The sequence below is a fragment of the Mesoplodon mirus genome (genome assembly GCF_964341445.2).
Source record: "Mesoplodon mirus genome assembly, chromosome: 7".
NCBI lineage: Eukaryota > Metazoa > Chordata > Mammalia > Artiodactyla > Ziphiidae > Mesoplodon > Mesoplodon mirus.
Genome location: NC_138983.1, coordinates 65,099,150 through 65,126,981, shown reverse-complemented (window position 1 = coordinate 65,126,981; position 27,832 = coordinate 65,099,150). Strand labels below are relative to the sequence as shown.

The 27,832-nt window shown below is 44.0% G+C and overlaps 1 protein-coding gene and 1 pseudogene across 5 annotated transcripts in view; both read right to left on the bottom strand.

The window, feature by feature from the left end:
- Positions 1–9,292: 9,292 nt before the first annotated feature.
- Positions 9,293–27,832, bottom strand: part of MICAL2 (microtubule associated monooxygenase, calponin and LIM domain containing 2) — a 226,124-nt gene continuing 207,584 nt past the window's right edge. For 2 of the 4 annotated variants that reach the window (XM_082629275.1, XM_082629274.1), the window contains 3 exons: positions 17,798–17,900; positions 13,396–13,469; positions 9,300–9,621 (listed from right to left, as the gene is read on the bottom strand). In XM_082629275.1, coding sequence (XP_082485401.1) covers positions 9,437–9,621; positions 13,396–13,469; positions 17,798–17,900 — 362 coding nt within the window. In that variant the 3' untranslated portion in view covers positions 9,300–9,436. Of the gene's footprint in view, positions 9,622–13,395; positions 13,470–17,797; positions 17,901–27,832 lie in introns of all 4 variants that reach the window. The other 2 variants (XM_082629277.1, XM_082629276.1) reach the window with 2 other exon arrangements.
- Positions 21,814–23,914, bottom strand: LOC309807964 (biogenesis of lysosome-related organelles complex 1 subunit 6-like; annotated as a pseudogene). Its single transcript has 2 exons — positions 23,815–23,914; positions 21,814–23,680 (listed from the first exon to the last, which is right to left on the bottom strand). The product of its transcript is annotated as a biogenesis of lysosome-related organelles complex 1 subunit 6-like (transcript).

Sequence of the window (27,832 nt, the reverse complement as noted above, 5' to 3'; positions counted from 1 at the left end):
GATCACATAGCAAATAACCGAGAGAATAATACTATAGCCTTTAGAACTGGTTCTGCCAAAGAGTCATAGAATCTACAGTTTTCAGCTAGGATTACAGTCCTTCAGAATAAAGACTATATTTCCCTGCTAGGTGTGAGTACATGACTAAATTTCAACCAATGAGATGTAAGCAAAAGTGTTATATGACAGCTTCTAGGAGTCCTCCTAACAGTAGATGGGAATTGGATGTTCAGCTTCTCAGACCATCATACTATGCGATACAGGCCAAGCCTCCCACTGAGAACAGCTGGAAAAGCTGGACAAAATGTAAACTAAATCTGTTTGAGAGCACTGGAAAGCTGACGGAACTTACAGGGCCAAGATCTAGGAGAAGGAGGAAACCCAGAGAGGTGAGCCGGTCACTTGGGACTACTTTCCCCCTAGCGGCACCTGCCAATTTCAGAGGCAGCAGCTGAAGAGGTTGAGCAGGGCAGCTGCCAACCTCACAAGGGTAGACAGACAAAAGTTCAGGTGGCACCAAACTGGGGGCCTCTAGTAAGGCCCCCTCGCTTTGGTTTGGGACTCCAAAAGATTTCACTCTAGTAGACAAAGAGAAAAGAAAGGCATTTTCAGTTAAAAAAAAAAACACAACTGAGAAAAATTATTAATAAATAGCAGATCCAAACAAAAGGAAATACTAAAGTGGATGGCAGAAGGAAAATTGTTCCAGACGGAAGAAGAAAGAATAAAAGGGTAAATATATGGGTGCAGCTAAAAGAATGTTAACTACATAAAATGACAATAATAATGTCTTACAGGGTTTAAAAATATATAAATCAAATTAAAATGCACAAAAGCAAAAGCATTTAAATTGGGAAGTGAGCAAATGAAGTTAAGTTCTGAGATCCAGGCATTATCTGTGAAGAAGTAAAAGTAACAATTTATACTGGACTTTGATAAATCAAGGAATCATGTTGCAACCTCTAGGGTAACCATTAAAAGAATAGTAAAAGAGTAACTACTAAGATAATGGAGAGACAATTGGAGTCTGTGTGTTCCATTCAGACAGATTTCGTTAATTGTGTTTATATCTGTCATACTTAAGGCAACTTGTCTTTTGCATTCTGTTTTATTTTGCTGTGTTCCTTTTTTGCTGTGTAGGTTAAAAACCCAGGATAGAGGTAAACTAAGCATCTCAAATCAAATTAAGGTAAAATTCAAACTGGAAGAGGCTTTCCCTGGGGAAAGCTTCACATTCCCCAACTGTGGATAACGTATGTTATGGGTTGAATTGTGTCCCCTAAAAAAGATAGGTTGAAGTCCTAACCCCTAGAAGCTTAGAATATGATGTTACTTGGAAGTGGAGTCACTGCAGATGTAACTAGTTATGTTAAAGTAGCATGTTAGGTCATACTAGGTGGGCACCTAATCCAGTAAGACCAGTGTCGTTAGGATAGGATGGAATTTAGACCCTGACATGCACAGAGGAAAGATGATGTGAAAACACATGGGAGGAAGAGGCCCACTGGAATTGTGCTGTCACAGCCAAGGAATGCCTGGGGCCACCAAAAGCTGGAAGAGACCAGAAAATACCCTCCCCTAGGGGCTTGAGAGGAAGCATTGCCTGGAAGTCACCTTCATTTTGCACTTCTGGCTTCCAGAACTGTGAGAGAATACATTTCTGTTGTTTTAAGCCACCCAGTTTGTGGTGCTTTGTTACAGCAGCCCCAGGAAATGGATATACCATCTAAGGGACAATATGGGAGACGCCTGCAGATCATGAAGAGGGTTTTACAAAGGGTCTGGATCCCAATCAGTCATTGGAGGTTGTTGGACCACATCAAAGCAGCCAGATCAGGGGATGTGGAGAGAAGCTAGACAGAGCCTCTTGGAGACCTCTTTAATCACTGAAAGCAAGGTATGCTCACGGGTTGAAAAGGATGTGTGAAATGAAATGGTTCTGGACTCAGAGCCTTAAGTGAGAATTCCTATTGCACATTCCCCTCAGGAACTCTGGGATATTAGCAGTGGCCTTCGAAGACCAGGCTGCCAGTGGGCATGTCCTTCAGGGGTCCTACTTGCTGAGGGCAGGCGTGGGCAAGGGCTTCTCTAGGTGAGCAGGGAAGGCATTGGGCCAGGGGGAAAGTCGGCAGACCTCAGCCTTGGTTTGTGACAGGGTGGACTGAGGGTGGGGATGTTCTTGAGGATCCCACAGATGACGCTATTCAAATGGCCTCTGATCCAGCCATGGCGGAATGTGTTCCAAGTTCTTAGAGACAGGTGACCTGCTTACCTATTCTTCAGGTGCCTAGGAATGAACTGTAAACATTAGTAGGGGGATTTCCTCACCTGAGCATGATAGCTGAGCGTCACCTACACGTAGAGTTGAAGCCACTAAAATCAGTGGCTCCTACTTGAGTTATTTAGCAGAGGACTGGAGAACCCTCCAGAGAATCAGCAGCAGGGGTGAAGATTTTAAGGATAGAAAGGGGCAGTTGTCAGCCACTTCAGACTCAGCCAGGCAAGAGTACCTGGGGTTCCAGTGATTCTGTTGGTGTGGTCTGTGTCACAGGCCACCGAGATTATTCCCAAGGTCTCCCCTACCCCTTCCCAGGGCAGGTAATCAGGGGAGCAAGGTCTTCTTTGTCACGGATGTAATCCACCTTCTTCCCAACACCCACCTCCAGGCTTGTGTGGTCTGGAGGAGCGAGAGTCTCTGCTTTCATCTTTGCTGGGGAAGATATTACGGCTTTTCATACTTAAATGTTTCCTTTTAGGGAGGAAGGTGAGAAGTACTACAGCTGATGGTGAGATGCAACTGAATCACCAGGGCCAGAGAGTGTCTTCAAGGTGTACTTGAAGAATCATTGGCCAAAAAGATCTGTAAGAGGCTGGGTATTTGGTCAGCAGAGGCCAACTCAGAGAGTCCCAAAAGGTAGGTGACAATGCTCTGAGAAGTGCATTTCTTGGTCTTGTTTACTGCTTACATCTCCTCTTGTGGAAACTGTCCATTCTTTTCCGTTCTGCTGAGATCTGAGGTGTTGTTTTCTGTTTCTGCTGTTGGGATTTGAAGAGTTTGAGATTCACCATGGCCATCCCGACTATAAAGTTATAGGCTAGCTATTTCCATTTTAAAATTGGAGCCTATGTAGGGCAGACTCACTCTTGTAAGGAACCTGCAAGGTAGGGAGGAGGGGAGGGAGGCAGGGAGAGAGGAAGGGAGGGAGAGAGGATCAGCCCCACTTCCCAGATGAAGACACTGAGGCACAATTGAGTTGTTCAATATCATCCAGTGAGCAGTGGCAGAGCTGGAATTGGAGCCCTGAGTTAGTGACTCATGCTCAGATTACCATGTTCAGAATAATTATACTTGTTGATTTTTTCTTGAGCTATTGATTTGTTTTCAAATCACACACTTATGGTTTTGGGACTACCACACACACACACACACACACACACACACACACACACACACACACACTTTCCCCCAAATTCTTAGGGAACCATTTTCTGCTATTCTGGGGATAGGCAGGGGACTGAATTCTTGTGCCTCTAGTGTATGGGGAACTGATGCCCTGCATCAGGTTATTTCAGGGTCACACAGGCCCCCGAGTGCTGTCTCCCAGTGAGCCCTGTATTGCTCCCCTCCCCAGCTCTGCGCACTCTCTGTAAGCACCTGCAGAAGCCAGCTCGCTCTCAGCTGGTTCCCAACCCACTCCCTGGTCCTTCCTCTCCCATCCCCTTGGCCCTGTGCTCTCAGCTCCCTACCCTTGGGACTGGGGATTGGATTGTATAGTGCAATTTCGGGCAAAAAGTCCCCTGGGGGGTGGGTCCACGGCAGTGCATCAGCAGTACCTGATCCCCCAGGATAAACAAGATGCCTGTTCCTAGAGTATCACGGTTACTGTAAGATTTTTGTGAGCAGTGGTGGAGGTTAGGTAATTTAACTGTTTAAATGACTGTTTTTGTGTTTGAGTATATATAGATGTAGAATAGAAGGGAAAAAAAAAACACTTCAAAGTGGCAGCTTGGGCTTTTAATGCCAGATTTCCCCGAGCAGTGCCGGGCACTGGTGTGTTGGGAGAGGGTGGCAATGAGAACAGATCTAGGAAAGGAAGGGAAGGAACAGTCAGCACAAGGCACAAGTGTGGGTGGGGACACAGAGGAGGTCATACGGCCTGGCGTCAAGGGCCTGGGCTCTAGAGGCCCGCATCTGGGTCCAGCCCCAGTTTCACCACTTTGTACCTGGACTACCAGGTGAGCTCCTGGGCCTCTGTGTCTCCATCTCATCATCTCAAAATGGCGCAATGTTTATCTTAAGGATTTTGTTTTCAGGATTAAATGGAATAATGCACCTACTGAGCTTATTACAGCACCTGGCAGGTGAAGTGAGCTGCATTCACAGGATCTATTACCGTTATCAGGGTCAGAGGGCTCCTCAGGGGAGCTGTGACAGCATAGGTCTTGCTTTTTTTGTTTCTAGAAAGGAGCTGGGAGAGGCAGTGAGTGTCAAATTACCAATCCTGCCCTGAAGGCTGAGGGGTGGTGAGAGTAGCTCTGTGGGCAAATGAGCCCCAGCATGGGCACAAGGAAAACTTGCAGAATGCCATGGAAGGTGGCTGGTCTTTCCCTTGGCATGTTAGCGCTTGTGAAACAGGAGCTCTCCTCTGCATTTATGTTTACTTTCTGTTGAAAGTCAATGTAAAAAATGAATAATTTCAAATATTCCACCAGCAGACAAGAGCTCCCAAACAATGGGGGAACTCTGTGTGAAATGATGGGGACCAGACACTTGATTCACCTGATGCGGCAATTCTGGTGAATCATGTGCTCACATTTCATGAATTTGCAATGCCGGGATTAAGAACAGAAACAGGAGCTTCCCTGGTGGCACAGTGGTTGAGAACCTGCCTGCCAATGCAGGGGACACGAGTTTGAGCCCTGGTCTGGGAAGATCCCACATGCCACGGAGCAACTGGGCCCGTGAGCCACAACTACTAAGCCTGCGCACCTGGAGCCCGTGCTCCACAAGAGAGGCCACGATAGTGAGAGGCCCGCACACTGCGATGAAGAGTGGTCCCCGCTCGCCGCAACTAGAGAAAGCCCTCTCACAGAAACGACGACCCAACACAGCCAAAAATAAATAAATTAATTAATTTTTTTAAAAAAGAGAGAGAACAGAAACAAACAAATAAACCAAAAACTTCAGTCCTGAAAGGGTGTGAGTTGAAGGAAGGGGCCAGCTTCGTGCAGAGGGGCGTATTCCTGTTGCATGAATGAAATACAAAACCGGGTTGTACCGGGTAAGAGAAATGGGAGCTGGGACAGGAGAGGCCCCCTCTCTCCCCCTCCCCAGCTCTGAGAACAGCTTTCTTTGTTGAGAGAATACACCTGAGGCAAGCCTTCTTCACTTCTCCTTCCACTCACATCCAGGTAAGTCCTGCCAGGTGCCCCAGTGGGAATAAAGCGTCCAATGATAATTCACAGACTCCTACATGAAATCAAAGCTTTGCTCACATCCTTTCACTGGAATAAAGAAATGAAATGGACGCTGCCCTCAGAGGTGCCAGACCAAACCCGCATGTTTGGATTCTTTCTACAGAAAACTATTTGTTTTGGGTTCATTTCAGTATTTATAGCTGTGCATATGTAACACATTTCAATCCACGTGAATAGTTCCCAATTGTTGAAGCAAATTAATCTTTCACAAGCCACTCAGCAGTGAGGTTAGAAGATAAACAGTAGGTGAAATAGTACACGCTCCCCTGTACGTGGACCTTCTTATTACAATAAACTCCTACATTTGAGCTCACTACATCCAATAACTGCCACTCTCTCCATTCATGTGGCAGCCCCAGCTGCCCCCTGCCACCTCTGCCCTGCTGAGGGAGTTCTCTGATCAACTGCCTGGGTGAGACATGCTGCCATTTTCAGTTTGGAAGGAAAAGCCTGCAAATCTGCTTCCTGGGAAGACAGACATTGCTGAATCGTCATCTGCCTCCAGAATGCAGAAAACATCAATTTCATTGCAGCTCATCAGAGCTGCAAACACCTGCCACTTCCTTTCTCAGTTGCAATTAATATGCTGCATCTCAACATCCATTGATTCCAAGCAGCCTAACACTGCCAAAGTCCAGGTTTAAATGAACCAGTATAACCTGATATTATTTTTCACAGTTTTAGAAACATGAACTTACTTGTGTTTTTATTGCCAAAGAAGCACTACAAATAGTTGGGGAGATAAGTCTTTGTGCTTGAGATAAATGTGAGAAGAATAGGTTGATGATTATAATAAAAATCGTTCTTTTTTTATTTATTTGGGAGTGGTATTTGTTTATCTTTGTATTTACTTGCGGGTGGAGGAATAATGTTCTTTCTGTATCCTTACATCTAGCACAGGGTTGCTGAATCCCACAGGTATTTGGAAGATGTTTATAAAACAAATAAATAAATGAATGGTTTAGGAGGGCAAGTTTAAGAACGGTCCTCTTGGTCCAGTTTACGTAAAATTCTGAAGTTTTAATTGTGAGCCTTTTGGTTTAACTTAGAAGCTGTGTGAGACTATGAAATGTGACCTGAGGCTGGGGCTTTCTGTCTCATTCAGAGTCCTAAATGGCTCAGCCTTGATCACAAGTGTTATTTTATGGGAAAGTGAAGGCTCCGTCTGTTTTCATCATAATCCTACCCATACTGTATACAGAGAAGCTGTCTTCCAATGGTACAATATTTTACCTTTTGAGGGTCTTAGAACTTTCTCTATTGCAATCATTTAACATAGTTCAACAGCCACAATATTTGTATCCTTTTGGAAATGATCATTAAAATGGTTTTTAAGTACTGGGAAAACTGAAAGCCAGTGTAAGTAGAAGGCTGTTAAATATGAGTTTTATGTTTTAACTTGGCCAGATAAGACTCAGCCTTAAACCACAGAACATAATCTTTGGAAGAGAAAGTGAACAAATTGCTTCTTTCATCTATCAACGGAATACTGGGGCCAAGAACCACCTTCTTTCTTGGCCCTCTTGGGAGAATCTTTCTTTTAAACCAAAATAGAACTAATTAAAATAAGTGGCAATTAATCCTTTTGCACAAAAACAACCCAGACACTACACATTTGAGCATCATTTGTTAAACGTATGCAAGCATCAAATGGTGACTGGGCTTGAATAATTCTACCCATTCTAGAAGGAAAACTGAAGTTATGTATCTTTCTTAAAATGAATTAACATTCCTATGCATCTGTAGTCTTACCTCTGAATGCCTGATGGAAGAAAATATTATCTTGACTATCTCCATAAATCTTTCATACTATACAACTTATTGCCCCAAACCTCTGGGTTATTTGCATATTAAATAGCTTATAGACCAAGAGCTTAGTGTTAATAGGTCTTCTCCAAATTATAACACAGGAAAACCAGAATAATGAGGCAATCATAGTAGCCATTTCCACCAAATATACAAATAAATAAAAATAGATCAATAGCCCTAAGTGGCACAGTTTTCAGAGAGAGAGAGAGAGAAAGAGGGAAATGGATGCTTGTATATATTTCCTAATAATAGAATTCAGGCACCAGAAGACCTGATTATTAAAAGAAAAAAGAAAAGAAAAAGAAAAAGGAAGGAGAGAAGAAAGAAAAAGAACTACAACCTTTGGAACTTGGTATATCCATGGAAAGGTTGTGTTTTAATACCACCCAAAATGTTGGCTGACTCAGGAAATCCAAGCACACTTCTAATTTCTGGCTTCTCAGCTGACCAGATTGGTGTGCACGGACAGCATCTCAGACAAAAGTGGTTTATGGGTTAACTTATATTGAGGTAAGTTAGCTCTCCAGGCAGTTGCAAAGCACCGTTTGTCCAACGATACATTTAAACACTTGCAGAAATGACAGGCCAAACATACAACAAAGAGTTCTTCAGTCTGTCTCATGTCAATGATGGACTGACTCCTCAAAGAATCCCACTGAGGGAAAACAATCAAATACTTTATGACAACAAATCACCATTTAAAATCTTTTCTTTGGTTCCCCTATGAACAGTCAAAATGTCCCAGGAATCCCATGTCAGTGCACAAACTCCATCTCCCAGCTTTCTTTTCACATTGAAAATGTCATCAAAAAATCCATTACCCAGTTTGGGATTTGGTAAATGGGACCACTGCTCCCCAATCCACCTTGAAGGCAGAAGTGGCCTTGTCTTGTCGTGGATTTCCTGGGCAACCCCTGGAGACAGTGTCAGAGACGATTCTCTGTTTAGACATAAGACCACCACTGAGGAGCATCCCTCACCTGGATCACTAGAATGTTCGTTTTTAGTAGCAGCATCAACCTCACCAATATTTTATCAACAAATGAAAGAGTTTTATAATACTTTTTGCCATTACCAATAGTTACAAAAAAGTGCTTCAAAATTATTCATTTTCTAGAAAGGTTTTTCACTATGTTCCAGCAGCAATAAGGAGAGTGCTCTGGGGGAAAAAAAAAAAAAGCTTTTCTAAGCCAACACCATTTGGTGTTAACTAACAATCCTGCTGGTATGAAGTCAAAGTTTTATTTCCTTTTTTCCTCCTTTTTTTTAAAAATAAAATTAAGGCTCAAATGTTCTATTAAACTCTCATTGCTTATGTATATTATATTAAGGCTTATAACTACACCTGGTAAATTAAATTCACCCTGGATTGAATTAACACCTGCTATATGAATTATTTGCTTTATGTAATCAGTAATCTCAAGGTTTCTTCTCTTTCTCTGGAAACACAATTTAAATATTAACCTAATCTTTAAACTGCGGCTGCTTCTTTCTGACATTTGGAAACCGGTCATCCATGCAAAAAAAGGCAAATATGGATATATTAATGAAAAGGCAGCTTCTTAAAAATCTTTAGATGTGTAACTCAATGAATTTGGGATGAGAAAATGATGAAAGCAGCGGGAAAATCGATCTCTGTGTCACTTTCTACGGAAAACAATGCTGGTCATCTGCCACGGTCACCTCCAATTTAAGAGACCCACTGAAGTTGACTGCCAATTTCAAAAGAGTCTTTGTATTTTCTTCATTATAATCTCTGGAAGGATCTTGGGCAGCTGGAGTACATATGAGAGAATCTTAAATTCTTTTAAAAATATTGCAGGGCTTCCCTGGTGGCACAGTGGTTGGGAGTCCACCTGCCGATGCAGGGGACGCGGGTTCGTGCCCTGGTCCGGGAGGATCCCACATGCCGCGGAGCGGCTGGGCCCGTGAGCCATGGCCACTGAGCCTGCGCGTCCGGAGCCTGTGCTCCGCAACGGGAGAGGCCACAGCAGTGAGAGGCACACGTACCACAAAAAAATATATATATATATATTGCAGCATGGTATAAGTTACGTTCCAGGTCTGACATATCCTGTGAAAGGAAGAAGGAGAGAGTGAAGGGTGCATGGCCTGATCTGGTCCTCGGCTTGCTCCCCGTGGGGCTTTCTCATGTCCTGCTCAGCTGACATCCCCTGGAGAATATGAAGCTTTCAAAGTGCTGGTCTTCAGCCTTTTCTTTTATGCGTTGTTCCTCTAAGGAATCCACCAGTTTGTTCCTTTGCTCAATTATTTGCATCAGCTCGGTGAGTATTTCTTGCTCCTCATTCAGATCATTCTCATCTTTGTGGCTCTCTACAGAAACAAACAAACAAACAAAAATAAGTAAAAAATAAAAACAAACAAACACACCCACATTGGACTGCAGGTAAGATGTGACCCCAGGAGAACTTTTGGCACGGGCATTCTTGATTGTTCTGGACTTGTTCTGCCCTTTACTTTCCATGGAGAAAACAAGGAAATGAATTTAACACCAGGGACCTGCCCTCCAAGTCACAGATGAGAAAGGCGGGTGCTTTGTGCTGCTGTCGGCTCAGTTTTCATCTTGAGACTCTATACAGAGTGACAGGGAAAACCCCTTTGTGAGAAAAAGAAGTTAATACCAGCCAAGTCCTGCCAAGCCCTCCAACCTGCCCTCCCCTCACAAAAAAGAAACCAACAAGGCAACACAAAGGCAGTTTCCCCTAAACATGGCTGAGCAGAGCGATCTGTGAGAAAAGTTTCTAAGTAAACCATCCGCATCAGTGGAAGCTATTTCAAGGATGAGAATCCTTTTTTCATTTGTAGTTATGACAAATTGCAGCCCTTTGACTAGAGACCAGGCGGCAGCCAAGTGAGGTTATGGCTGGCCGCTAGGAGGATGTTTCCAGACTGTGACTATGCTTCTCCCGGATGAGTACATGACCTTCTTCCTAATTGGCCTGAGACATTCGATTGCCTCAGGGAGACAAGGTTTTTATAAAAGGAAGGAAAAGAGTAAGAAACAGGTAGCAATGACTTTCTGACACTCAAAATAGGATTTTAAAGGCAGATTTTTAAGTCTTGTCAACCAGATTATTGCCTTGGGAGAAGACTCTATAGATTCTGTTAGCTCTTCCTATTCAACACACTGGGACTAGGTGGTGGGCCGGATACCAGAGCAGAGATGGTACCACTGTCTCTTGCATCAGGCTGAGTTCTGAGAACAGCGTCAGGAATAAGGTACATATGACAAAAGGGAAATAAAGAGGCACCATTCTCTTTGCAGCTCGTGTTTGATGGGAGGGAGGAGAGAGAGGCAGGAGAAGATAAAGGTGAGAGCCCTGGGCTCCAGTCTCTCCGTTCTGGGCCTTGGAAGCCCCCAAAGAGGCAGGGAATGTCACCTCATCTGATGGGAGCGCTGGGGGGCTGAGGGACTCTTGCCCTGCCCCTTGCTTGAAACTCTGGGAAGAGGCCAGCTGGAAAGGCGCCCTGTGTATAAACGTGGGACAGGTAGAACTTCATGGTTGAGCAGAGACGAGGGGTCGGGGTGTGGCTCCCCAGATCTTGATCTGCTGTGTGTGGCACACACTGGTAGAGCCTAGAAATGTCCACTTGCCCCAGAGATGCAAAAGTAGACGGCCACTGGGCCTGCCATGGGGCTCCCCGTGATGAGGGATGGAGTGGCCTCACAGTGGAGACTGTCTGGCCAGGCTGAGTGGAGGATGTGCTGAGGTGAGGCTGAGCGAGGCCAGGAGTGAGGCTCCAGGCACGCTGAGAGAAAGGCCAGGCTATGGGTCAGGCCAGCCGCACACCTCGGCTGCAAATGCCAGCAGAGACAGTGGCAGCCTGATGACAGGAGATAGCTATGTGGGAGGCAATGAGTCAGAGAAACCCGCGCAGATTTCCAGTGCTGTGAAGTCACACAAACCTGCCTCTCGCCATGACCTGGAGGTCACCTTAAGAATCAAGCAGATGGAAGGGGTGGCAACCTGCAAGACTGAGCATTTTCATCCCCAAAAGACTGAGCATCTCCTAGAGGGACTGCATCAGCCTTAATTATTGCATCAGACTAAGTTTACCAGAGAGGGATAAAAAAAGTTCCCTTTCCTCCCTCCCTCCCTCCCTCCCTCCCTCCCTCCCTCCCTTCCTTCCTTCCTCCCTCCCTTCCTACCTTCCTTTTCTTCTTGATAACTAGTGGTATGAAGGTTTCACACAAGATGACAAGGCAAAATGAAGAAGCTATATTTTTTTGTACACCCCAGAAGAGTGAGAAGATGTATGACCATCATTCTTTAGTAAGAATTAAAAAAAAAAAGATTCAAAAGTGACTAATGGGGCTTCCCTGGTGGCGCAGTGGTTGGGAGTCCGCCTGCCAATGCAGGGGACACGAGTTCATGCCCTGGTCCGGGAAGATCCCACATGCCGCAGAGCAGCTAGGCCCGTGAGCCATGGCTGCTGAGCCTGCGCGTCCGGAGCCTGTGCTCTGCAATGGAAGAGGCCACAACAGTGAGAGGCCCGCGTATCGCAAAAAAAAAAAAAAAAAAAAAAAAAGTGACTAATGGAGCCTTTGGTGGTATGTATTTTACCACCCTGATATGGAGCAAATTAAAATTTTTATGAGATGTATAAGTGAGATATTAGTTATATAGTATGGTTTGTTAATTTAGGTACACTTCAGTATTCATGCCCCTTATTTGATTATCAACACAAAAAAATTAAAAGTCCTCTCTCGGTTTTGGTTTGTCAATGATGGAACCATCTGAGCCCCTTCTGACAAATAAAAGATGATGTATGCCACTTTTATTCATTCTGTACAGAGCAGTTCTCTAAGGATTTTGTTAGAAATAGTTTTCTACTGCTGTAAAGAAACAATCTACAGGGCTTCCCTGGTGGTGCAGTGGTTGAGAGTCCACCTGCCGATGCAGGGGACACGGGTTCGTGCCCCAGTCTGGGAGGATCCCACATGCCGCGGAGCGGCTGGGCCCGTGAGCCATGGCCGCTGAGCCTGCGCGTCCGGAGCCTGTGCTCCGCAACAGGAGAGGCCATGACAGTGAGAGGCCTGTGTACTGCAAAAAAAAAAAAAAAAAAAAAAAAAAACAAAAAAAAAAAACCAACCAAACAAAAAAGAAACAATCTACAAACACAACTATGTGAGAAAGAACAGGAGACCCCGAGTCTGTGATGATCTGTTCTCAAGTCTTAGACCCATCATTTATGTTGAGCATGCTTTTTAAGTTCTCAGAGACTCGGTTTTCTAATCTGTAAAATGGGGATAAAATACCTAAATAAGAATGATCATGATGATAATGTCTCATATTTACTAAGGGCTTGCTCTGAAGCAGGTAACCCATAGGTAGGTGCAATGTTCGGTCCATGATGTATACAGAAATGATTTAACTTGCTCTCTCAGACTTAGGTCTAAATGTAGGAAAGCCATGCACGGATCTGGCCCCACAAACATACAGGCACAGAACAGAGTGAACATGCCTCGCAGGCTGGAGCCTATGAATGCATAAATCAGTATGTGGTGTCGATTAAGTTTATTTCGACTCTCCCTCCTTCATGGTGGAAATAATTTTCTCATGTGTGATGCCCTGGCCCAGCCCGTGGTGGGAAGGATGCTTCCTTTACATTCCCCAATGCCTGGCAGAACCAGGCCTGCCTTCCTCTGTGCTCCCAAAGCACATAAGTCATAACCCTCATCTCACTGTGTCGTAACTACTGGTCTGGGTGTCAGTCTCCCGAGTGAGGCCACAGGGCAGGGCTGCTCTTCTCCATCTGCCAGGCCCACTCTAGAGTCTCAACAAATATTTGTTAAATGAATGGATGGATAAGTGAATGAATGCGTGACTAAATGACTTTGTTCCTATTAGCACATGGGATGGAGCTAAATGCTGCTCTCACGGCCCCAGTGAATGAAGCTAAGAAGGACTTGCTGTGCTCTGGTGGGGGCAGAGGAAGGCTGGCTTTGTGCCCCCTCTGACTTCCAGGCTGGTGACACAAGGCAGGAAAAGTGCTCCACTCTGCAATGTGCAGTATGTTCTGGTCAAGTGTCTTCATGCGGAAAAACATCTTTAACAAAAGCCCCAAACATATCACCATACTCACCCTCCTTGAGCATTTTTTCTCTTAATTTCTGCTCCAGTCTGCTTTGATGATCTTCTAATTCTAGTTCTCGGGCCCTGGGGATGAGAGAATGTTCAAACTTTGTAAATACTGGAGATCTGTGTAGAAATATTGACTAACAAACCCATTGACCATAGCGACTGCATTCTTTTTTCCTTATTAAAACTGGGGTCTTGGAATATCTCTAAACTGAAAGTTTTGCTGTTGCTACTGCTGCTGAGATATGCTGAACTCAAGAGATGATGGGGAGCAGCTGAAGGTTGTAATGTGCTCTCAGCAAGCTTTTGGAAGGCCACCCAGGACTGGATCGTGAAGAAATGATCAGAACAGTAGAAGCAATGATAATCTGAAACCCTCCTCTCTTTTAGGGGCAATGTGACTTCAAGTATCACCTCTAACAACTCCCAGATCTCTGACTGTGGTAAACAAGGAGGAAAGAGGAGTGAGACATTTTGTCCGGATGGAGGCAGAATACTCAGACAACTATCCATCTGGTTGTGAGTGATGTGGGAAGAAGAATCAGCGATGTTTTGGAGGAGTCAAGCTGGAGTGCTGGGGACTCAGTGTGTCCACCGACAGAACAGCAAAGTCAAGAAGTGAAGTTAGCTTTCGGCGAAGCTCAGACAGAGCTTCATGACCTTTCCATGCCTGGGGATAGCCCACGTATGTCAGCGTATGTGTGTAAGCTTCCCACACGCTGGGCCATGTGGTAATGTGGAGGTTCCCCAAACTTTGGGAGTGCAGGTCTGGCATTCTCAGGAGAAATGAGGACCACAAATGGATGAGGCAGGGGTCAGAGGTGATAGGTGAAGTCACGTAATCTCTAAAAGGGAGGCTATAGAGCAGCGGTTCCCAACCTTTTTGGCACCAGGGACCAGTTTCGTGGAAGACAAGTTTTCCACGGACAGGAGTGGGGGCCGGGGGAGGTGGGGGAAGGTTCAGGTGGTAATGAGAGCGATGGGGAGCGATGGGGAGCGATGGGGAGCAGCAGACGAAGCTTCACTTGCTCGCCCACTGTTCACCTCCTGCTCTGAAGTGCAGCCCGGTTCCTAACAGGCCACGGACCAGTACTGATCCACAGCCCGAGGGTTGGGGACCCCTGCTATAGAGGAAAAAAAGGTTTGAAGACAGGACCTTGGGAACACCTACATTTAGAAGCCAAACAAAAGCGGTAGAGCCAGGGAAGAAGCAAGCAAAAGGTTGGAAGGGTAAACAAGAAATGCAGCATCACAGAAGCCAAGAGAGGAGAGTTTCAGGAGAGAAGAAAGAGATCAAGGGTGTCCAATGCTACAGAGACACTGAAGAGGGTGAGGGCTGAGTCTAGGTCCCTGGGTTTGACGTGGAGGGGGGCCTTCCCTTCCAGCCCCACCTGCAGGCTGCATGTGTATCTGCTATAGCTTTGGGTCAATTTACTATACCCTGTTGCCACTGTCGTTATTTTTACTACTTCTACTATTACGTGGGCCAAGGTCCATGCTTTGTTCAATACTCTCCCTTTTGCTACTGACACTCAACTTCCCTTGGCCCACTCTGGTAGCCAGTGGAAACGCACCACTCAGATCTTCCTTTAAGAGAGAACTCTGGAAGGAGTGTAGTGTGGAGTGAGCTGACTGCTGTAGCAGAATCCACTTCACTGTTGTGCTGAGGCCACACTGTCCCTGAGCAGCTCCAGCCAGTGAGCGAGCACAGTGGCGGTGCTGGAGCTGGGCCATTTCTGCCCCACTTCGGACTCCTCGGATGGGCAGTCTTTGCTCTGGGGCTCCCTTCGCCTGGCTCAGATTTTCTCAGGGCTGCACTGCAGTCTGAGGTTCCTCCTGCCAATTCTCATTCCCTCCCCTCTCCTTTTACAGGTGTCAGGACTGCGTGGGGTCTGAAGACTTCCCTCTCACTCCCACTCCCTTTCTCCTTTCTCCCAATACATCTCTTGTACTTCTAATTCTGTCTTGGCACCTGCTTTCCCAAGGGACCCAAAATAACACACCAGTGTAAGACGTTTCTCCTGGTTCAGCCAGGTCTTTCTCCAAACTAAAACCTATCCTTTACCAGAGCTCCCACCTGCCTTTGTCTAGCTCACACGTCCGAGTTCTCCTTGGCCTCTGTTGGAAGAGAAAGTTCCCTCTGACCGTGTACCAAGGAGAGAAGCCACAGTCACTGAGCAGTCACCACCCACCTGACCTTTGCCGGCAGGGCCTGTGCACTGACTGCTCCTCCTACAAACCTCCATGGAGCGCTTGCTATGTTTTCTCATTCCTCTCATGCTGTGTGCTTGCGTGTCTGTCTCCCCTGAAACCGTGAGATCCTCGAAGATCGGGACTATGGCTCTACTTCCACAGTACCCAGCACATTTCCTAGCACATGGAATGTGCTTGATACTTTTTTGTTAATGAACTTTATAATTCAGACCTGGACCAAAGGCAGACGATACAGTTGTATAAAAAGGACTTTGTAGTCAGGCAGAGATGGACAAATTACTTAGCTGTTTTGAGTCTCAGCATGAACATCAATTTAAAAAACAGTAATAATAAAAGTAATTGCTACAGATGAGCCCTTCTTCCCCACTCCTGGCATTTCCTTCATGTCAGTGGAGCTCAAGGAGTATACTTCCTGGCTTCTTCTCTCCACTTTCACGCTTATACTCACTCTCACCCCAGGGGAGGTAAATTTGGGAAGAACAGACTAGGGGAACTCAGCTCACACCCTTTCTCCCTGGGGATCAGCCTGCCTGCAGCAAACATGTGTTCTCTGTTACTCTGAGCCTTGCTATGGGTCTAGGGCAAGATTTCTCAATCTTGACACTATTGACATTTTGGGCTGGGTAATTCTTTGTTGGTGAGGGAAGCGGGGTGCCTTGTGCATTGTAGAATGTTCAGTGGCACCCTTGACCTCTCCGCACTAGATATCACTAGCACCTCCCAGTTGCGATAGACAAAAATGTCTTCAGACATTGCCAAATATCCCTGGAAGGAGGAAGTGAGATGGAAATTGCCCCCAGGTGAGACCCACTGGTCTAGGGTAAAAGCCTTACAAAGCCCTAAGAAGCAAGCGATTCACTACGTTTTGTGACTAGGTAGATGAGTGTGTCTAATTCTGGGGTTGGGTAGTATAGTAAGTTGCATGGTGAACTCCCAAAAGATATGTCCACATCCTAACCCCTGGAACCTTTGAAAGTGACCTTATTTGAAAAAGGGTCTTTGTGGATGTAATTAAGTTAAGAACCTTGAGGTAAGAATATTCTGGATTATGCCAGTGGGCTCTAAACCCAGTGACAAGTGTCCTTACAAGAGACAGAAGAGAAGACATGGACACACAGAGAAGGCTGCATGAAGACAGAGGGAGAGATTGGAGTGATGCAGTCTCAAGCCAAGGGATGCCTGGAGGCACCTGAAGCTGGAAGAGGCAAGGAAGAATTCTCCCCCAGAGGCCGCGAAGGGAGCATGGCCTTCCTAACGCCTCGATTTCAGATTGTCTTCCAGAACTGAGAGAGAATACATTTCTCTCATTGTAAGCCACCCCATTTGTGATAATACATTAGTCCAGCCCTAGGAAGTGAATATAGTTAGCAAGCCCACTTGGGCTCTCATATTTAGCCGAGCTAGCCATAATCAGTAATAAACACCTTATTTTGATATTCTGGGTCAACTATTGACCCAATTGTCTTATTTCTCACCCGGCTCAGAACCCAGGCAGAGAAGAGGAAAAGAATTTTATTAGACCCCTTCAAAGACTCCCAAGATTAACTCTCAGGGTTGGGGTGAAAATGAAATAAGACAGCATAAGTGAAAACACCCAGTACAACTTGTGGTGCTTAGTCAGTTTATATTAAATGTTACTTCCTTTCCCTCCAGCATGGTGACAGGTAGAATGACCTTCAACATTTTCAGAGTACGGTAAGATCCATCTCTACTTTCTGATCTCCCAGCCAGACTGCAACCTCTCATTCAGAGGACAGCCAGACCGATCTCCACCTTCAATCCATTAAAGCCACAAGGAAGTGGTCAGGCGATTTCAGCAAGCCCTTCCCATGATTCACACACAGAAGCCAGACACATGCTTCCCCACTGCAGGTGTGTGACTGCAAGTGGGTGCCCCCTGGTGTGGGGGACAGGGATGGATTCAAAGTGTCTTATCCAAAGGCCCTCCAGCTCCAGACCCATTACCTGAAATCATTTTAGCCATAGGACTCCACAGCAGAGAACAGACAACTGAAGAGTCTCTGCACTAATGCCAGCATGATATGCAAGACATCAGATGTCAATTTGTCTCAATCACAATTCTGTATGCACAAGAAGAAAAAATCCTGAGACTTCAACCCAGGAGGGTGGGCCACCCCACTCCCGCCCCCTTTGCTTTGAGGCCTCACTGTTATCTGTGTTGCCTTACTTACATGATCAGTAACTCCGACTCATATCGCATTAATTTATTCTTCTCCAGAACCAGCTTAAACCATTCCTGCAAAAGCTGTGCTTCATCCTGTGTGCCTGAATCTGCTTAAGAAATCAACGGCAAATGGGTTAGATTGGCATTTCTCCTCCCATGATCAAACTGCTTTGGAGCTACTTTAGGGGGCCATGTTTGTAGCAAAAAGGGCTCTGCAGGCGCAGGCCCCTGACGGCTTGTTGATGCCTCGAGATCATGGGCATGACAAATAAAACCCACCTGTGCATGCTCTGGGGGAGGTCCTCCTGGACATTTAGGGCATGAACACTTCAGCTCCATGGGCCATATACCCTTGACAATGGCCTGCCACTAATGATCCCTCTCCTGCCTATCTGTATGTCCTCCATAAAACTTCTATACAGGGCTTCCCTGGTGGCGCAGTGGTTGAGAATCTGCCTGCCAGTGCAGGGGACACGGGTTCAATCCCTGGTCTAGGAAGATGCCACAGAGCAGCTAAGCCCGTGAGCCACAACTACTGAGCCTGCACTCTAGAGCCACGAGCCACAACTACTGAGCCCACGAGCCACAGCTACTGAAGGCCATGCACCTAGAGCCTGTGCTCCACAACAAGAGAAGCCACCCCAATGAGAAGCCCGCAAACCGCCACGAAGAATAGCCCCTGCTCACTGCAACTAGAGAAAGCCCACACGCAGCAACGAAGACTCAAAACAGCCAGAAACAATAAATAAATAAAATTTAAAAATTTATTTAAAGAAAAAAAAAACTTCTATACATTTGTGCATCACATCCTCCATCAAAGAAAACCCTAGTAACCCTGATGGTTACTATCTCCTTCTCTTCTTCTGAATCAAATGCCTACTGAGTGTCCAGGTGGGGTGTGGCTCCCTTTATGGGGCAGGGAAGCTCACACTTCATTTAGTCACAGAGGAGCAGTAATTGGCATTTTGATTTTTTGCACAAAGCCAAATGATGGGGGAGTAAAAGGTATTAGCTTTGAATCTCATAGGGAAAAAGTTATATCCGTTCACTCTTATAACTTGGATTATGACCTTTCTTCCTTTATTAAACAGAAGAATAACCATGAGAAAACTGACCCTGCTTTTAGGTATTCAGTGTTAGATGCTAAATGTTTAGATAATAAAATGCTAAAATCTGGGCATGTTTGAGAAGCAGCAACATGGGGTGGCTTTCTAGTATTTCACCCTGAAATGGGAACACAGGCTGTGTTGCAAAGCTCATGGCCGTTCTTGAAGGATTTATCCTGAAGGGTCCCGTAGGTGGAGAGGAAAACAGGGCAGACAGAAGATGTGACCTTGGGTAAGTAGTTTAACCTCTCAGAACCTCTGCTTCTTCATGAGGTAAACTGAACAAGAAGACACACAAGTAATAGAATAATAATAATGAGCTGCTGTTTATAATTCAGGGTTACGTGCCAGTCGATGGGCTAAGTACCTTATATTCAACACCTCACTGAATCCTCACAACAAACTCACCGGTAGGTTCTCTTATTATCACCACTTGATGGCTGAAGAAACAGAGGTTTAAAAGATTAGAATAACTTGCCCAAGCTCACATTTAGTAAGTAGCAGAGCTAGGGCTTGAGTTCAAGGAAGCCTTATCCTAAGCCCATACTCTTCACTGCTTGTATACCCCTCCCCCATCCTCATCCCTCCCTCCCTCCCTTAGGCCTGTAAGGTAAATAACGCCCCTAGCACATTGCCTAGCACACAGCAAAGTCATCCATAAAAATGAGTACCCTTTCTCCCTGTCTCCTTGGACACCCTTTTATTGATATGGAAACTGGGGTCCACAGCAATTGATATGAAATGTCACAAATTATATATTTAGTTAATGTGCAAACTGATGCTACAATGCAGAACTTCTGATGAATTCATTCATCCATTCATCCATCCATTCAATAACACCTATTTATGGAATAGGTGTCAGGTATTGCCTTAGGTACTGGGGATACAGTGATAGATAATGCCACATATCACAAGAATATTGGAGATGGTAAGGCATAGTGCCTGCTAAAAAGGGTATTGTTAGATAATCTTTTGGATCAGATGGACCGAAAAGGTAAAATAAAGTAGAATATTAGAAAACTGTCACAACAACAAAGCAGCAAAAAAGGACTGGGAATACAGAGAAGGGAGGCTTTTCCTGGTCAGGGTGTGAGGGTGGGCTTCCCGGGAGGAGGTGATGTCTGAACTGGGACGTTGAAGAATGGATAACACTTTGAGAGGAAATAATGAGGGTGGGAGAGGATATTCCAAGAAGAGGGAACAATATGTTCAAAGACTAGGGGATAGGATAGAAGATGGTGGAGACAGAGATCAGGAAGGGCTAAGGGGACATGGAGGGGAGGATGATGAGACCTTGGAGGGTATGAAAATCTACATATAACAGAGGCCCCTTAGCCATGCTAAGGCTCTTGTACTTAATGCTGTAGATACAAAGGGACTCTGAAGGTGGTTGAGTAGGAGAATGATACCTGGAGTTTCATGCAGGAAGGATTAAAAGGGGGAGAGAAATAAATAAGATGTTACAGAGCACCAAGTTGAGCTCCCTGTGCTTTATAGCTTGTTCCCACTAGCTATCTATTTTACGAATGGTAGTGTATATATGTCCATCCTAATCTCCCAATTCGTCCCACCCTCCCCTTTCCCCTCTGTGTCCACAGGTCCATTCTCTACCGTCTACGCCTCTACTCCTGCCCTGCAAATAGGTTCATCTGTACCATTTTCCTAAATTCCACATATATGTGTTAATATACGATATTTGTTTTTCTCTTTCTGGCTTACTTCACTCTGTATGACAGACTCTAGGTCCATCCACACCTCTACAAATGACCTAGTTCCATTCCTTTTTATGGCTGAGTAACATTCCATTGTATATATTTACTACACCTTCTGCATCCATTTATCTGTTGTTGGACATTTAGGTTGTTTCCATGTTCTGGCTACTGTAAATAGTGCTGCAGTGAATACTGGGGTACGTGTATCCTTTTTTTTTTTTTCAACTCAAGTACCAATTCATAATTTTGTGCAAAAATACAGCAAGACTAATTATAAGGGTTCTGTTCAGTTTTAGTCAGTACGATATGTTTGTACGCTACTGAGATACAGCTAAAGTTTTAGATTTTAATTGCCAAAGTAACAGTACTTCTGATTTACAATTGACCTAAAAATAGTGGATCCTAATATATATTCTTGACACTTTAAAAAATCTTCAAAATGTAAGTAATACATTTCTAAAAGTACATGTGCCTTGCCATTCATTCAATAAACATGATTTATTTAAATATAGGTCACAAAAGTTCAATTAACCAGAATTCTATACCTATTTCTGGCCTGCTATTTATTTCAGTTTTAAATCTGACTTTATATCAAAAGCAGCAGTTTAAGAATTTATTTCATAAGATTAATCCCAAGAGTTACTGGGTAGCTTTCAAACTATTTCACTCCTTATAAATAGAAATCACTAGAAAGTCTAGACCAGTGGTTCCTTGCATTGGACTTATCTGGGGGGGCTCTTTAAAATGTGGATGGGCCCTACCTAAGAACTAATGAGTAAAAATCTTCAAGAGTATATATTTTTTAAGTTTCCAGGTGCTAACATGCAGCCCAGTGTGGAAACCTCTGACCTAGATCACTAGACCAGCGGTTCTCAACTTATAAGGTACATCAGAATCACTTGAGGAAACTTTTTTAAAAGGAAAAAAAGAGAAAAACAAACAGATTTGCTTCAGTAGATTGAGAGTGGTGTCCAGGAACCAGCATTTTAAACAGTCATTGCGGCTGGCCACCACAAATCACTCTAAGAAACAATGCACAGCCTTTGTCAGGTTATAAGTGAGTACATTCAGCAGTTTAGATGACACTGACCTGCCAGTACTAATGAGCCTGCCCTAGGAGTTTTAGCCAGTGTTTGAGGGCAACACATAGCCTTTAAAAATAAAATATATTTATACTCTTAAACATAAGGTCAAAATCAAGAGAACTGTGAGATCATAATTCACTCACTAAAGAAGGGAAAGGTTTTCAAACAAATTTTTTAAACCTTTAAACAAACCAGTTCTTAGCACTCGACGTAAATCTAATGCCTTCTCCATCATTGGTTAGCCTGATATGTGATCAGAGGTAGTGAGTGATTCCAGCTTACCAAATGTAACGTAGATTATAAAAGATACACATTCTAATCATAATCTGTAATCTAATCTGTACAGTCTCTATGTAATAGAGATTGGACATCATGGATGTTAAATAATACTAAAACAGTGAATAATACACTCTCAATTTAAAACAATGAAACTTCATAATATTTCCCTCACATAATAAATTTCTACATGTAATACTGGGGGAGGGGGGATCTAGAAAACACTAAAGGTATCATGCTACCTCTTTTGTGAAGAAGCTATTTACTAATTTTCCACCATTCTTGTCATTATCTATAAAATGGGTAGTTGGTATGTATCATTCTACTTTAAGAATTTTTTATAAAAGCACAGAAAAAGTAACCACATGTTAAGACCACATAGCAAATCAGAGGATAGCTAGAACTAGCAGTAAGACTTTCCACTTGGAAAGCTGGGTTCATTATCTTATCAGCTTGACAACTGTATCTCACAGTGTGTGATGACTGTTACTAAGAATTACAAATATTTAAACACATTTGAGTGTGTGAAAGCTACACCACCCCCGCCAAACTTTAGGAATAGATATAATCTACTTTGAACCCAGAAGCAACATAAGGAAAAAACAGCAACAACAAAGCTAGGAAGCAGATATAGTATATGGTTAGTGGAATCTACATGGCATCTTGCTCACCTATCCTATGTCTAAGATGCTACTATTTCCTGTGTACACACTTTTCTATCATGTTCTTCACAAAGGCTTATACCACCTCTTTTCCAGTGGCATATGAGATTAAACAGCTGGCAATTCTTCTTAACCAAACAATGAAAAGGCAACTGCCAAAACCCAGCGCTGTATTGCCAGAAAGGCAATTCATTTCATAAAATAAGAAACTGAAACTTTTAAATCCACACTTATTAAGAAGCTAAATAATTCATACTAATTTTTAACCACATATAGTCTAGACTATTAAAACAAACCATTTTCCAGTTTATAAATGACTTAAGGCCAAAATAATGAATTTTAAAAAGCAAAACAAAGTTGAAAAATTACATACAAAATATCCAAACCAAGTGATATTATGTCTTCTATTCAGGAAAAAAAGCTTCCTGAATGGCTGAAATGAAGATAGAGAGACAGCACTCGTGGGAAAAGGATTTCAAAGCATAACACAATGGTATAAGGCACTACCTTAACTTCAGTCTACACTGGGTCATCTTAAATCCAGAACATCAACAGGGGAAGGAAGGACACAAACATCCAACTTCTCACATCCTTTTAGCTGGTTTGGCAGTTAACTGCTTTTCTCTTTCAAATTCCTTCTCTCGTTGCTGCTCCCTTTCCAACTCTTCTTTTTGCCTCTTCTGCTGCAGTTTAAGTGCTCTTTTTTTAAAACTTTGATGTCTTTTCATGAAGCATCAGCATCTCCTTTCTTATATTCACCAACTTGGCATGATAGTGTTTAGCTTCAGTGAACAAAGCATTAATATCCAACATAGAATGACATTCTTTAAATTTTGAAATCTCTTGTTCCAGTGTGTCTAATAATACAACTTGGTTCTGTGTGAGTTCCTGGAGAGCTTGTTTTGATCTCTGCAGATCTGGCAAGTAGTGAGAAAGCAAGCCTTCTGCCAGTTGCTCCACAGCTTTGTCTTCTATGGTCAAGTCCTCTATTAACCCTTCATCTGGAGAAGTGTCACTTAAACCTTTGCAACTAATGCTTCCAGACTCATCTGCAAAATCAAATGCACTTTAGCTTTGAACCTGCAGAACGTTCCATACATTCATATTCAATGCATGCTCCTTGGGACAGAAGAGCAGAAGGGGAGACAGGAGCTCCTGGCCACAGACGGGTCAATGTCATTGCCTGAGTGACCATCACAGTCCCAGGGTACAGGGGTCACACGGGAGAGCTCAGACTCAGAGGCCTCTGGAGCCCTCTCTGTGCTCTTGAAGCGAGCTGTCATTCTGTAAAAATGATCTCTCTGGTGCTAATTCATCTGGCGGTCCAGTGGTTAAGACTTCACCTTCCAATGCAGGGGGTGCGGGTTCATTCCTTGTCAGGGAGCTAAGATCCCACATGAAGGTTGGTGACAGGGTAGATGGTCTCCAGGGCCAGAGATCTTCTCATTTATCTCCTCCCCATCCAAGAAGGCAACTGCCTGTCCTCAGGCAATCTATTTCTGGTATTTCTTCTTCTTCCCTGGAGGAGGGGTTAAACTGAATCTCCAGCCTCTCTGTTACATATTAAAACAATAAACATTTATCATCTCAGAGTCTCTGTGGGTCATCTGAGAGTGGCTTATCTGGGTGATTCTGCTCAGGATCTCTCATGAGGTTTCAGTCAGCATCACCCAAGCTACAGTCACCTGAAGGCTTTACTGGGGCTGCAGGATCCACTTCCAATATGGCACACTCATATGGCTGTTGGCAGGAGGCCTCAGTTCCTCATCATGTGAGTCTTTCCACAGGGCTGCTTGAGTTCCTCATGACATGATAGCTCTGGCTTCCTCAGCCCGCGGACTCCAGCTCCATCCGCTCATGCCTCCCAGCCTCGGGAAGTGGAAGAGCCGCGCGGGAGACTAGGGCTTCGCCTGTGAGTGTCCCCCGGGCAGAGGCGGGCCCGCGGGATCCACATCCAGGAGCGGGACGAGGGGCGCCCCTGTCCCGTCCCTCGCGGGCGCCCCAGCTCAGCGCTCAGGGCCTGCGTGCCCTCGTGCCGACTCCTCCCTTGCGCGCCTCCCGTGTATCCTTTTGAATTATGGTTTTCTCAGGGTATATGCCCAGTAGTGGGATTGCTGGATCGTATGGTAGTTCTATTTTTAGTTTTTTAAGGAACCTCCATACTGTTCTCCACGGTGGCTGTATCAATTTACATTCCCACCAACAGTGCGAAAAGGTTCCCTTCTCTCCACACCCTCTCCAGAATTTATTGTGTGTAGATTTTTTGATGATGGCCATTCTGACTGGTGTGAGGTGATACTTCATTGTACTTTTGATTTGCATTTCTCTAATAATTAGTGATGTTGAGCAGCTTTTCATATGCCTCTTGGCCATCTGTATGTCTTCTTTGCAGAAATGTCTATTTAGGTCTTCTGCCCATTTTTAAATTGGGTTGTTTGGTTTTTTAATATTGAACTCCATGAGCCATTTGTATATTTTGGAGATTAGTTCTTTGCCCGTTGCTTCATTTGCAAATATTTTCTCCCATTCTGAAGGTTGTCTTTTCATCTTGTTTATGGTTTCCTTTGCTGTGCAAAGTTTTAAAGTTTCATTAGGTCCCATTTGTTCATTTTTGTTTTTATTTTCATTTTTCTAGGAGGTGGGTAAAAAAAGATCTTGCTGTGGTTTATGTCAAAGAGTGTTTTTCCTATGTTTTCCTCTAAGAGTTTTATAGTGTCTGGTCTTACATTTAGGTCTTTAATCCATTTTGAGTCTATTTTTGTATATGGTGTTAGGTAGTGTTCTAATTTCATTCTTTTACATGTAGCTATCCAGTTTTCCCAGCATCACTTATTGAAGAGGCTGTCTTTTCTCCATTGTAAGTTCTTGCCTCCTTATAGATAGCTAGCAGGAATAAGCTATAAAGCACAGGAAGCTCAGCTTGGTGCTCTGTGATGATCTAGATGGGTAGGATGGTGGGGTGGGGTGGGAGAGAGGTCCAAGAGGGAGGGGATATATGTATACATATAGCTGATTCACTTCATTGTACAGCAGAAACTAACACAACATTGTAAAGCAATTATACTCTAATAAAAAAAAGAAAGAAAGAAGATGTTATTCTTTCTTAGGTTTCTTGAATGAATGACTGGGTGGATGAATGGACTAATTTATAAACCTGTTGAGTACCAACATCTTCTGAGCATTGTTTGTGGTGCTGAGGGACAGGGATGAATAAGCACTAGTTCCAGCTGTTCAGGAAACTGGGAGCTTGCAGTCCAGTAGGAAAACCAACACTGCACAGGCAAATAGGATACAATGTGCCCCCTGCCATGCAACACAGGAGGGAAGCAATTCATCTTGTGTGGAGGAAGTGGGGAAACCTCAGAGAGGAGACAGTAGGTGAGCTCAGCTTAAGTGGATGAGTGAGAGGTAGGAGGAGGTGAAGAACAAGGCATTCCAGGGCATAGTTGCTGAATGAAAGAATGAAGTATATAGACTGGAGATCATATATAACATAGAAATTAAAAGCGTATACTTTAAACTCAAGCTTGGGATCAAAATTCCATTCTTTGACCTATCACTGTGTGGGCTTAAGCTCTTAACAGCCTCCCTGAGCCTTAGTCTCCTCATTTGTTATAAAGATGCAGTGGGATTGTGCACACAAAGACCTTAGCCCAGCCCTGTCACTTAGTATAAGCCCAATAAATGGTAACGGTCATTATTCAAATCATATACATGATGGGAGAACACTTAGGGGTCATCATCTCTCCCAGCCATGGGGGCACACAGGAATTCCCTCTACCTCCCTCCCACCCTAGATTCTACTATAATTCTCCAAGAATGGTAGAATTCCCTGCTGTCCAAGAAGCCCACTGCAGGGCTGTGTACTCTTAAGTATTGAAAACTTCTTTCTTTTGATTTTTGATGGGTTGGCTGCAAGCCAGTGAGTCCAGTTGTGCCCTCTCAAGGAAAATAGAGAACAGTAGCTCTATATTTTCATGAAAGACATTCAGATATTTGAAGGCAGGTCTCATGATACACTGAAGTGTTCTTATTTCGTCAGTACCTCCAGGTCATTTATCATTTTGTCATAAAAGAGCTACCCACCTCTGTTTGCCCTCTACTTTTCCAGGACACATCTTAAGGAGAGTCCAGAATCAAACAACCCAGAGCGGAGAGACACCCTTGCATTTTCACCCTGTGCCCTGGGATTGCAGAAGTCCTTTTAGCAGCAGTGTCTTCACCTGGCTCTTCCTAACTTGCAGTCGAATCTGGTCTTTCCACACCAGGGGTGGTGAAGTCTGATGACTTTATGTTCTACTTGTGCAACTGATCTTTTTCTAGACCTAATTCAAGACTTTATTTGTGTCTTGTTAATTATCATCTTGTTTATTTTGTTCCATCAAGGGGAAATCTTTGGGATATTTTCTCCATCTGACACATTTCTCCTAGATTTGGGATTTCTGTGGAATCGATAAAAAAGGGCATCCTGTACCTTTACACTATATTAAAAAACAAAACATCAGATAGGACTAGACCAAGAACAGAGCGATCTAGCCCATTAGAGACCTTTGGGTGAGACTGTTCTATAAACTTTAAACGCATGGCACCCAACTGGTACCATCCAGTCCACATTTCTGTATCTTGTCCACTAGGCTCTTATAAGAAACTTTAATAACAAAATAATTTCCTGAAACCAAGCTTCACAAAGCCTGCTTTGCCCATTGGCATGACAAACCTCACAACACCACCCAGAAAAGGAAATGACATTTGTTTTCCAAAGTTTCTAAGTAAACACCAGTGATTCCTTAGTAATCTCTAAATTTCTTTCTCAATATTCACAATTTCTTTAACAATCCTTTCTAGAATTTTGACAAGGATCAGAACTCATGTTTCTTTCTCATGTGAAAGTAGAAAATGTACTCATCTCTAGTTTTTTGGTCCAGGATTTCTTCCTGAGCCTTCAAAGACTGAGGCATGTGCAACTTATTTCAACACCAGGGGGTTAACTCAGTCAATCAACAAATTCTGATTTAGTAAGGCCACATCAAAGACACTACTCTCTGTATGTACGTATCATCTTTCACCCGGGCTTAGAAACCTGAATTCATTGTTCTCCCATTTTTCTCACCTATCCAGATTCAATTTCCTCATCTAGATATTTGCTTAACATTTCTAGATTGAGGACCATTTTCCTTGATTAAGAAAACAAAAGCGGAGAG